The sequence below is a fragment of the Marmota marmota genome, unplaced genomic scaffold (assembly GCF_001458135.2).
Source record: "Marmota marmota marmota unplaced genomic scaffold, marMar, whole genome shotgun sequence".
NCBI lineage: Eukaryota > Metazoa > Chordata > Mammalia > Rodentia > Sciuridae > Marmota > Marmota marmota.
In genome coordinates this window covers 28,580,304-28,592,451 of record NW_026000185.1, presented here as the reverse complement: position 1 = coordinate 28,592,451, position 12,148 = coordinate 28,580,304, and the positions used below count along the sequence as shown (strand labels likewise).

Sequence of the window (12,148 nt, the reverse complement as noted above, 5' to 3'; positions counted from 1 at the left end):
TTGTTCCTGAGGACTCTGGTCAGAAGTCCCCGACTTCCCTTGGTGTCCCCTTCTCTGTGTCCCCACGGCTCTGCCCTGGCAGAGGTTAGCTTGTTGGCCTGCCTGTTTCCCTCTCCAGCCCCTGAGCTCCCAGGCAGTTGTTGCCCTGCCCCAGTCACAGCTGTGTCTGTGCTTGGACACGGAGGACAGAGACCTGAAGGGCCCGCGTAGGAAGCCCCACCCAGTGCCTCCTCAGCCCTGCCCATTACCCTCAGGTCCTGGCCCCTGGGGACTGCCTCCTCCCGGGAGGCTGCGGGTACTTGCTCTAAGAGGCTGAGGCTGGTGGAAAAGTGTCTGCAAGGAGAATCTCACTTCCATCTGCTGTGGGGACTCACAAGATGCAGAATGACTTTTAAATTTCCTCTTGACAAATTTTGAGCTCTTTGTCTTTTCCTTCCTTCCCTTTCAGATTGATGCACTGAGTAAAAGAAGCAAAGAGGCTGAGGCGGCCTTCTTGAATGTCTACAAGAGACTGATCGACGTTCCAGGTAAGCCTGGCCCTGCAGCCCACTGACAGGACATGGGATCTGGGGAATTGCAGGTCTCGGGCAGCGCCAGTTCCTCAGGAAAACCAGGGAGTCCTAGGAGCCGGATTTTCCACACGTGAATCCCTGCGCGTGACCACTGGATGCAGCTGTGAATTCTGGGTGCAGAAGGCTGCACCTAGCAGACAGCAGACATGCCACCTCCCTGTGTGTGCTGGTGCTGCCTAAGGGACCTGAGGAGTGGCCCCTCTCTCTGGATCATCCAGGATCAAGGACCTCTGGCCAGTCTCCATTGGAGGGTCAAAGCTGACAGTCCCCTTAGCTATAACTCTTTTAAAGGAGATAAAGGTTAAAATATAAATAATACTTGTTAGTTATTCTAAGAGGTGAAGGTTCCCAAGTCCTTATTTTAGAAAAGTGAGGCAGATTTCAGTGCCTTGAGCCTGCAATTCTGTTTGTGATTTCTCGGCTCCCAGGTGACTTAGACCTACTTAGGGGGTGGTGGACATGATCATGTGGGTCCCACCTCACTCCTGGAGACACTTTAATCAGAAAATTAGGAACCACATATGTGTGACAAGGAAACCAGTTACCGCCACCTTCCCCTTGATGGAAGCTGTACCAGTAACTCCCTGAATGCCATCGGCACCTGTACATGTCCCACTTCATGTCTACCATGATGTCTGCTGTCTTCCCTTGAGCTTAGGTTAATAGAAGCCACAACAAACAAGGGACAGGTGAAAGCATTTTGGACAGGAGAGAGTAGACCGAGTCTCACACCATGTTCTTATTAGATCTTGATTATACTCCTTTTCCTGCTTGGATCTCTGTTTTCTTGTCTGTAGAGTGGAGCAGGTTGGGGGGACAGCCAGGAATGCTTTTCTCTGTTCTCATCTTTTGTCATCTGAGGAACCCATTGCACTCTTGTAAATTCTGGCCTTAGGATTTTCTGCCAAAGTTTGTATTTGACTAGGGGTTTCCTGAAGACTGACCAGAGCTTACAAGGTGCCCCCTTCACTGTAGATGGGCTCTTCAGTACCCAGGGTGCTCTGTTCCTCGGGTGTCAGTAGATGGGTGGACACCATTTTTGTTTTCTTAGGTGTAAGGTGACATCCCAGAATGTCATTTCCACACTGACTCAAGAATTTACAAGAAAACTGCAGCCTGGACTTTGATCAGTTCAATTTTCTATTTTCAGACTTGCTTCTTTGAGTGTTCTGTCGGCTCCTCCTGCCCACATGCATGGGTTCTGTTCCATCCCATTCCCACCAGCTCCTGTCCTCACAGCAGGGTCTCTCAAGTTTGTGTTCCCGCCAAGAACTTGGTGTCTGTCATCTTGGGGACTTAGTGCAAGGAGGCTGACTCAGTTCGTCTTTGCCAAAGCTGTTGTTTTCTAAAAAACCTATTCTCCTTTGTACTGGGTTTCCCTCATAAACTTTCCTAACGGAGCAGCCACATAATGATCGTGTTAGATTCCTTTGTCTTTAGTTACTTTGTGCCTTAATTTCCCATAGAATACAAAAAGACAGTTTTCCTTACCCCGTGTGCTTTGCCCAATCAGGCCTTGCTCGTTTCTGTATATGAACTTCATAGAATTTTGATCACAATGTGGCTCTAGATGTACATTCTGCTCTTTTCATTTAATATCATACCATAAGCATTTTTCCTACATCAGTGATCTTCCTAATTATCATTTGAGGCTGGAGAATTAGATGGTAGAACTAAATAAGATTGGAGTTTTCCTATAATAATAGAGTCAATCAAAATATATCTGCATTCCACATAGGTCATTTTTGCCTCCACCTCCCAGGTACTTCCCACAGATGCTGTGGTCTGACCCATCTGACAAAGCACTTAAAGAGCAGGAAGGGTGTCCAGAGCGCTCTACCTGTTCTGAAGTTGGCTTTTTGTTCAGATGAAGTCATTTGTGGCTAAGGCTTACAGGAAGGGCCTGGTCAATAGCCTTGCATTTACTGACCGCCACACGCTAGGTGGGGTCAAGGTGTCTGACTATCTTGTGCTCTGGCTGTCAGCCCCATGGAACCCAGAAGCGCTGTGGGTGTGTTAAGCTCTCCAGGTTACAAGAGGCAGCAACTCATGTTATCTCAGGAAACTGGAGGAAGCTGACAGGTATTTCAGCTATGTGCCATGTGGCTGGGCTCCAGCAGCCCAGGCAGAGCGGGCAGCTGCCCCAGGAAGGGGCGGAGCTCCAGACCTACGCAGCCAGGGATTGGCAGAGACCTGACCAATCAGCCGCCGCTTGCCTCCTTTCCCAAATCTTATTGTTTCTTGTTTCTTCTCTGTTGACCCCACTAGAGGGAGAACAGGGCTTTGCTTTATTGCTCTTGCCCAGCATCTGGGTCACGAGCAGGTGCGACAAGGTGAGCAGCGAACCTGTCAGCGGGCCGAAAGCGTTCCTCCCACCAGAGTCCGCAGTGTCAGGTTCACAGGGTCACCCTAGTGACTGCAGCTTTACCTCTGATCTAGCTCTCACTCCTGAACGTTGGCCTGTAGGTCCAGCTGCCTCCTGAGCTTTCCGCTGGCACAACAGCGGGCACCTGCACTTACCCTGTGTGGCCCACAGAAGCCATCCCCTTCCAGCACCCTTTTCTATTGAGCAGCACCTCCTGCCCTCAGCTGTTCGTGCCAGGGCACTCGGTCACAAAGTCTTGGCCATTCCACCAAGAATGTGTCTCGATCCCGTTTCTGCTCCCATCCCAGCTCCTCCCCGCACTCTGCAGTCAGGCCAGAACTTGAGTCGCTCTGCCCTCCTCCCATCGCCCGCCTGTCCCGCCTTACATCTCCACACGACTGTGCTCTCTGACACAGTGTGCCCTGATCCCCCAGGTCTAGCCTAACCCACCCCAATACATGTCTCTCTCTCTCTCTCTCTCTCTCTCTCTCTCTCTCTCTCTCACACACACACACACACACACACACACACTGAGCCCAAGACCCTGTATTCACCACTATTGCAACTATATTCACAGGCTGCATAAGTGACATGTTGTTCAGTGATGGGCCACATACCTAACGGTGGCCCTGTAAGAATCAATCAGCAGGTGACGTCCTGGCTGTCTTCGTTTGTGTTCATGCTCTGTCTTGTGTCCAGACTCTAAGGACACATTTCTCAGAATGCACCCCCCCCATGAACACCCGACAGTGCTGAGGCAGCATGGTCCTATCCCTCATCATGTCCCTCTTGTCTGTTCCAGTATTTGTCAAGCGAATGCATAAGTTAGTGACCACACCTTCCTTCCAGCGTGCTCTGGAGTCGTCTGGCGCGGCTTCACCTGACTGCCTGAGCCGCATTCTGGAGGTGGGCACTCCCCTGAGGGCGCGCCTAGCCCTGAGGAGCACTAGGCGATACCAGTTGTGAGGGAGCCAGACGCACCCTCCATTGCTGTAGCAGCTGATAGCTCTGAGCCCTGTGCAGCCTTGGAGTCCCTCTGAGAGGATGACATGCCCACGTGGACGTTTACATGGCCCTTGGCACTCGGGCTCGTCCAGCCAGCACATGCCCTCCGAGGCCTTTGGTTCTGTGGCCAGTGCTCCGTGTCCAGCATCAGCATTCAGTGAACAGCCATCCTGCTGGCATCCCGCCTCCTAAGCCTGAGCATGGGATCTCCCTCCGCCTGCCCACTGCCCTCCTGCCACTCCCCTTCCATGGCCTGCTCAGCTGGTCCCAGGGAGAAAGCTGAGTTGACGTGATGCGTGACTTGGCTCCTCTCTCTGCACCTTCCCCATCCGGTGTTTCCGTGATCTCCTTAGTGTTCCGGGTAACGTTTAGATACATAGAGCGTTGTACAGTCCTTGTCCTGACAGTCAAGATGGTTGAGATTGGTATTTCTGGTCTTTGTCATTTGCCACCAGATCAATCCTCATTTATTAATCAGTTTTGAGAATATTTTGTCAGACATTTTTGGGGAAATATCCTCCTTTAGCCACACCACATTCTTCTTCCAAAGTGCCATGACCCTCGTCTCCCTGGTGTCACTGGGGTTGCACCGCAGAGACACAGCAGCAGCCAGCTAGGCTCCTGCCCTCAAGTACCTTAGAGTCTGGCAGGAGTGTGAGCATCAGTAAGTAATTACACCCCCGCACGGTGGCACACACCTGAAGTTCAGTTACCCAAGAGGCTGAAGCAGGGGGATCTCTAGTTCCAGGCCAGCCTGGGCAGCTTAGTCAGACCCTGTCTGGACAAATAAAAAGGACAGGGGATGTGGCTCAGTGATAAAGTGACTCTGGGTTCAATTCCCAGTGCTGGAAAAAACAACATAATTACACAAACAATTGCTGAATTTTAGGTGTGAGAAGGCACAGCTGGCAAAGGCCACCCAGGAGAGAGGGCTGAATAAGGAGGGTGGAGCCAGGAGCAGCCACTGAGGAGTGGGCACCAAACACGGCCCAGAGAGAGCTACGGCGTGCGGAGCCTGCACAGGAGGACCTGGCACATGGGGAGAACACAGGAGGAGAGGCCCCTGAGAGCCACAGGCTGCAGCATATCACTTGCCACAGCGGGGTGGGGGACACTCCTGATCCCCTGCTGTGCGGATGGTCGGTTAGTGAAAGCGCTGGACACCTTCCAGCAGAAGCCAGTGCCAGGTTTAAAGCAGGACGTGGTTTGATCCGAGCTGTGCCTTGACTGGATCATCCCACACCAGTTTGGACAAGAGATTAGAAAGGAGTGCGGCGAGGTGACATGGGAGACCGGCAGAGGGAGGGTGGGGTGCTTGGTTTCAGTGGTGGAGGTGAAGTTAGAGAGAAGGAAACGGATCTTGGCTGTACGTAGGTGGGGGGATGTACTGACTGCCCAGACCGGATATTAGGGAAATCGGTCAAGACAGCTGTCTCAGGACGTAGCTAAGGCAGTGCTGTTACCTCATCCAAAAAACTGTACTTGTTGGCCAGGTTCTACCTGGAAGACCAGCAAAAAATGTGGAGAATACATCTCCTGTTGCTGATTCTCTTCTCATTGCTCACTTGAACTTGGCCTTTGCTGTCAGTGCCACAGCCCCGGTGTGAGAGGGCAGTGTCAGGTTTAGATTCACAAGGAGAGTTCCGATTCTACTTCCCGACTTCAGAAGGCTCGTCTGTCTGTCTCCTCGCTGGCAGCCTGTATTTTATGCCTGCCATCAGTATGTGCAGGTTACTGCGAGCTTGCATACCCTTACTTTTTTATTTTAATATGCCCTAATTGAGATTTATGTTTGTGAACTTGATAATGAGGAAGAGCCTCATAGCTGTCTGACAACATCATGACCAGTAGGCTCCCTGGGTGAGGCGGTGCCCCTATGTGGGGCATCCCCTGCAGCTGGCTCCCTGATCAGGAGGTCAGCACCCTCCATGTCAGACCACGTGATCCCCTGTGTGCAAGGAAAGGTCTGAAGTGACCTTCACACTTACTCTCACCACGCACCAGCCCCTGGACCACACACCCAACAAGATACAAATGCAGATGAGACTTGGCTCGGGTCTCCCTAGAGTGCCACATGCAGGTGGGAACATAGTATTCTGTGCCTTTGAGACAATATTCCACAGTTGAATTTTTAGGTAAAAATAGCCTTACTGGCATGATACAAGAAATAAATGTCTCTACTCTTAAAGCGTGACCCTCTCGGATAGCTGAAAATATTCTGGAATGACCTCCTTTTAAAGGTTCTGGCATGGATGGAATTTTACTGGGTTCTAAGCAGGATCATGGTGGCAGGCACACTCCACTCACTGGCCATTAGCCCCACACAGGCAACTTGCCCTGGCTCCTGATGTCTTCAGATTTTTTTTTTTTTTTACCGTGGGTCTATATTTATTTCTAGAGTTCAGAGGGAGTAGCACAATTAGAAAATAATCAACTTGCAATCCAAGTTTCTGAATGGCTCTTGTTATGTATTATAGATTAGCTTGTGGCCAGCTGACTTTTTGTAGGATACTTATAAATTTGTATAAGACATGAGTGACATTTCTGTCTCAGAAACATCTCAGTGGTGTATTTTTTAGAGTTCCTAGGCAGGAGAGAAAGACACAAAGTTGGCGGAGCCGCCACCGCATGTTGGTGCTGCAGATTGCACCTGCTGCGCCGGGTTGCGAAGCTTGCTGGGAGAATCTGCAGCGAGTGTGCCTCCTGGCCTCCCTGTGGCCCCTCGCAAACGTCACTTCGTTCCTCCAGACACAAACCCTTGGCATGCAAAGGCAGCGCCTGCAAGGGTTTATTCTAAGATTTAAGAATTAGGAAGCACTTTACCAGTGACACAAAATATTCATCAACTCATGAGACACTGCTTGAACCCAGGGTGTCACCACTGACTGGTCTTCCTTGATTATCCAGAGGATTCTGGCCTGTGCTTAGGAGATGGAGATGGACAGTCTCAGGTTTTCAGAAGTCCTCAGATTTTTTACTCCCCCCGCCCCACCTTTTTGGTGGTGCTGGGGATGGAACTCGGGGCCTTGTGTGTGCTGGGCGAGTGCTCTGCCACTGAGCCAAACCCCCAGCCTGGGAAACCCTTTTTTATTAAAAGAGAACTGGCTAAGAGGATTCCATTTGTAGGCCACAGTGTTCTCAGAACCTGCTCTGAGGTCCATGTTCCTGGGTGCTGGTGGAGGTTTTGATTTGCATTGAGAAAGGCTCTTCTCCCTGGGAGGATCCCTCCTGGCCCAGCATTTGAGGACCCAGAGGTAGCGTGGAATGGTGTCCCTACTGAGAACTGCTTTTTGATGCTTTTCTACGAGAACAAAATAGCAAGATGGTCCTTTGAGGGTGTTACTCTCAGCGAGGACACTTTACAGGTTAAAATTAGAAACCCATCCCTTTCATTCTTCTTTCTTTCCCGTCTGCCCTTGCCCAGGTCCCATAGCACAGCTACTGGGAAGGGTGATGAAATCCTGTGGCTGAGGTAGGAACACCCCTGGGATTCTGTACCCAGATTCCAATCAGGGTGCCCTGGAGACCTTCTCAAAAGGCTGCAGAAATGGGACTCTCCCATCCTGATTCCAGAGGGCACTCCAGTCCATGTATTCCAGGTCCCCTAGTGTTGGCAAACCAGGGTGGGTGCCCACAGCCCCTTCAGGAGTGCTCTGACGCCAGGGGACTGAGATGGGCAGGATCCCCGCAGGAAATGTCCACTTTGCCTTCAGAGGGTGTCTCCACTCACTTCATTAAGAATCTGCCACAGGGCCTGGGCTGTGGCTCAGTGAGTGCTTGCCTCGAATGTGCGAGGCCCTGGGTTCGATTCTCAGCACCACATAAAAACGAATAAACAGAGGTATAAAAAATGTCGTATCTGTTTTAAAAAGAGAGAGAGAGAATCCTCACAGACGCCTGTACAACTGGACAGGAGGAGAACATGGGCTGTGGGCAGGGAGCAAGGCTTGGGGTTGTAGGAGACATTGGGCTGCCACCTGCCTTACCTGGGGGTCCTGGCCTGGGCCTGCAGCTGCCTCAGGGGACAAGGACAGTCATGCTTTGCCCTAGCACCTGGGGGAATGGAAACCAGATGGAGGAGCCTGGCCACCCTCTTGGGGTCAGCACGCTCTCCCGGAGGCCACCAGGAGTTGGCCGCAGGCACGGGTGACGGAGTGGAAGCGGCAGAGTGAGTCCTGTTCCTGCCACAGCTCTGCACGCTGCCCTTTCCAGGGTCCTCCCGCTGCCCGCTCCTGCCGACCCTGGCCTCACCAGGGCAGAGCACGGGAGCGCCCTCCGTGGGGCCTGGGACTCCTTCCTGGGTGCCCGTGCCGAGGCACGGAGCTTCGTCCCCCGGGCCGTGGCCGGTGGTCCTGGCCGCGGTATCGAGACAGCTTTCATCAGCATGCTAATTGCTGTGTGACTAATTATGCCCTGAATTCCAGTTGATTTTCTTAATGAGACAGCTGGGTTAATTATGTAATCGTATGATTACATTAGCCTAGAGTGCCCTGGCGAGAAGGAGCGTCTGCCGCACTGTGATGTCATCACCCGATGGCTCAGAGGGCCAGGATCACCAGGGCTGATGGCAGGGGCAGCCCTGGTGCCCCCAGGCTCTCTTTGCAGCCGGGAAGGGCTTTTCAGTCCTCGCCACACGAGACCAAGCCCCTCACATCCCCTGTCCTCCCGCAGCCCCCGCCTGCCCGGCCAGAGCCAGGCCTGCCGGGGACAGGCAGCAGCGCCTCATTTGGGCAGTGGCTTTGGCCACACCTGCAGGCCATAGCCTGGGTTCCTTTTTCTCCACTCACCTGATAGGCAGCCTGGGGATAAGTCCCAGTGACACAGCTTCCAGGAGTGTCCCCATGCACACCCTTCCCATCACTTCAGCCGCCACTGCCCTTGTCCCTCGCCTGCCTGGCCCACATGCCCTCTGCCTCCTGTCCATTGGCCGGGCAGTCAGACCAGTCTGATCTCCAAATTGCTTTTGCTCATGTGCTGCAGGAGTAGAAGTGCTGGTTTCGCAGCCCCAGGCTGTGTAGCTAGAGCAGTGTCAGACACGGTACAGACCAGCCTAGAGTAAAAGGCTGTGTGACAGGGAAAGGGGATTAGAATTATCTTATGAGCAATGCAAAAGGCTTTCTAGCTCTGTGAAAATTACCTCACATGTGTGTATTTTGGTTCATTCAGTGGTGCTGGGGTCAAGCCCAGGCCTTGGGCGTGCTGAGAAGGTTCGATCCACTGAACTACAGCCCAGCTCTGAAAAGCCCAGGTCAACTTGATGAGAGAGAGTTCACATGTGACACGACACGCCCATTTCCCATAGTGTGTAGTGTGACACCGTGGGACTCTCATAGTCAAGGCAAAGGACACTCTGTCGTCTTTCAAGTGCCCTTATAACTCCGAGCCACAGCAGCCGTGGTCTTGTTATGTGAGTGTGGGTGGCTTTGTCCTTCCTGCAGCCTCATCTAAATGGAACCTGTACACTGATGCTCCCCACTCATGATGGGGGGACCCCCACGCCCCACCACCAATGAAAAGCGTGGGAACAACACCCCTGGCCTACTCAACGCCGCGCGGGCCGGCCACAGCGCCCAGCCTGGGGTCCCTCCTGCCCTGGGCTGGCAGGTGTCCTGCTGCTGGTCCTGCTGCACCAGCGTGAGTGGAGCCCGACGGGTGCTGCAGCCTGGGCTTGGCTCGGGCCTCACCTGTCATGGTGGCCATGGCCTTTCCCCCTGCTGCCGCCAGCTGGTTCTCTGTCTGCACGTGCAGCGGTGGCTCATCCATGCATCTTGTTCCAGGTTTATGGTTATTACAGATCAGCACAGCTAGCCAGTCTGCGCTGTCACGTGGACACCCTTCATTGCTTCCAGGCCAATACCTCAGGACCGCTCCCGCAAAGGGTAGCTGCCCCTGAGCTTGTGAGAGATGCCGCGCTGTGCTGGGCGCCAGCCACTCCTAATCTCAGCTACTGGGGAGGCCGAGGCAGGAGGATCACAAATTCAAAGCTGGCCTCAGTGACTTAGCAAGACCCTGCCTCAAAATAGAATTTTAGAAAGCGCTGCAGGTGGGCTCAGTGGTAGAGCACCCGGTTCAATCCCAGTACCACCAGGAGAAAGGGGAAGGGAAGAGATGTCACGCTGTTTTCCAGAGTGGTGTGACTTTGTGTCCCTCCACAAGGAACAGGCGAGTCCAGCTGCGACACGTCTTCTCCTTCCTGAGGTATTAGCTCACACTGGTGAGAGTATTTTATTACAGTTTTAATTCATATTTTCCAAACAACTAATGATGCTGAGTAGTTTTTCGTGTGTTTTTGATCATTCATAGATCTTCATTTAGAATGTTTTCAGTTTTGCCCATTTTTTAAAAAAATATTTATTTTTTTAGTTGTAGGTGAACACACAATACCTTTATTTTATTTTTGTGTGGTGCTGAGGATCAAGCCCAGTGCCTCACACATGCCAGGCGAGCGCACTACCACTGAGCCACAACCCAGCCCTGTTTGCCCATTTTTAAAGGGTTATTGTCTTATTCAGTTATAAATTTTTAATATATAGTCTAAATAGAAATCTGCTGTTACATATATTTATTGCATATATTCTCTCTCAGTTATTTGAAGTTTTTTTAATACATTATTTTTGTTGTTGTTTCTTGTTTTCTTTACGTTTGGAGGATCGGTTGCCTGCCCCAAGGTCACGGTTATTTTCCCTCCTTCCTGTGTGTTTTAGATCATTGTGTAGTCGTCTTCACCTTCAGGGCTCTGGTGTTTTCTGAGTTAACTCCGTGTGTGGTGTGAGGTCAGGTGTGGACACTGCCTTGTGTCACTGGTCTGTGCGTCTGTCCTTCTGCAGCGTCACACTGTGCTGATGGCGGTGGCTTTCCACTCAGCACTCAATCTGATAACGTAAGTCCTTCATCTTTGATTGTCTTTTTCAATTTTTTTTTTGGCTCCCTGAGTTTCGGGTTGTTGGTCTGGCCTGTCAGTGTTTGCACATGCACCTTCCTTGATTTTGATCAGGAATCCACCATATTTGTAGCTCAGCTAGAGGAAAATTGAGAACCATGGATCTTTCCCACCCAAACGTGGTACATGTGTTTAGGTCCTGTCCGTTTCTCTCTGCGTTGATTCACCGTTTAACACACTGTTACAGGTGAATTAACACCTGGTGCACGGTGTGAACACTGTCCCTTGGTAGGGCATGCTCTTGATCAATAGATAGTAAATGCCATCTTCTTTATATTTATTTTTCAATTGTTTGTTGCTTTTATAGGGACATGTAATAAATTTTTGCTTAATTTTGTATCTCTCATCATTTTATACTCACTTATTAGTTCTAGAAGTTTGTGGGATTTTTGTAATTTTCCTAAGACATTCTTTCTAGAATATTCCATCTGCCCTTGAAGGGCACCCAACTGTTGGGTGGAGAGTCTTGTCCACCTCAGGTCCTGCTGGCCAGCAGTGTTCTGGGCTTCGGCGTCCGTCTTCCTGGGGGACTCCCAGTCTCTGGGGCAGTGCGCTAGTCTCTTTTCTTGCTCTTTTGCGCTGGCCGCCTAAGTGCAGCATGGCGTGGGGAGGGGGGCTGAGGCCTCTCAGGGAAGCACCCCTGAGCTGTAGATTTCCTTCTGGATGCCCTCTGTAGGTCGAGGAAACCCTCCTCCATTTCTCCCTTGCTGAGTGTCTTTTCTCATGAATGGGTGTCATTGAATCTTGTCATATTTTTCCCATGTCTGTGAGATCATGTAATTTTTTCCCTTTATTCTCTTCAATGGTGACCTGGTTATGATGATATTATGTTTTGTAAATTTTGCTGGAATTCGTTTGCTAATATTTTACTAAGGATTTTTGCCTTTAAATCCATGAGCAATGTAAAACTGTAGTTTTACAGGTTTTTTTCCCCTTTTATTGCCTTTATTGACCAGGAAGTGCTGGACTCGTAAAATGCGTTGGGATGTGCTCCCCTTGTCCAGTTGCTGAAAAGGCCGTGTGGGACGGCTGCTGTCTCTTTGGAAACTTCTCTAGTTCAACTTTTAAGCTATGTAGGCCTTGGATTTTGTTGCAACATTTTTAATTTCAAATTTACCTTCGTTAACATTTATAGGACTGTCACTATCATATATAAGACTATTGACACATAGACTGTTTTTATTTCTTCTTGAGTCAGTTTTGGTAAGTAGGAAATTTTTTTAAAGTTTTCTCTGAATTAGCAAATGTATTGGCATCATATTATCA

General features: G+C 50.8%; 1 protein-coding gene across 3 annotated transcripts in view; it reads left to right on the top strand.

Annotated features, from left to right (window-relative positions):
* The window catches only part of Cux1 (cut like homeobox 1), a 328,005-nt gene that overhangs the window by 180,768 nt on the left and 135,089 nt on the right, over positions 1 to 12,148 (top strand). For all 3 annotated transcript variants that reach the window (XM_048789985.1, XM_048789984.1, XM_048789983.1), the window contains one exon: positions 449 to 527. In XM_048789985.1, the coding sequence (XP_048645942.1) occupies positions 449 to 527 (79 nt within the window). The remainder of the gene's footprint in view (positions 1 to 448; positions 528 to 12,148) is intronic.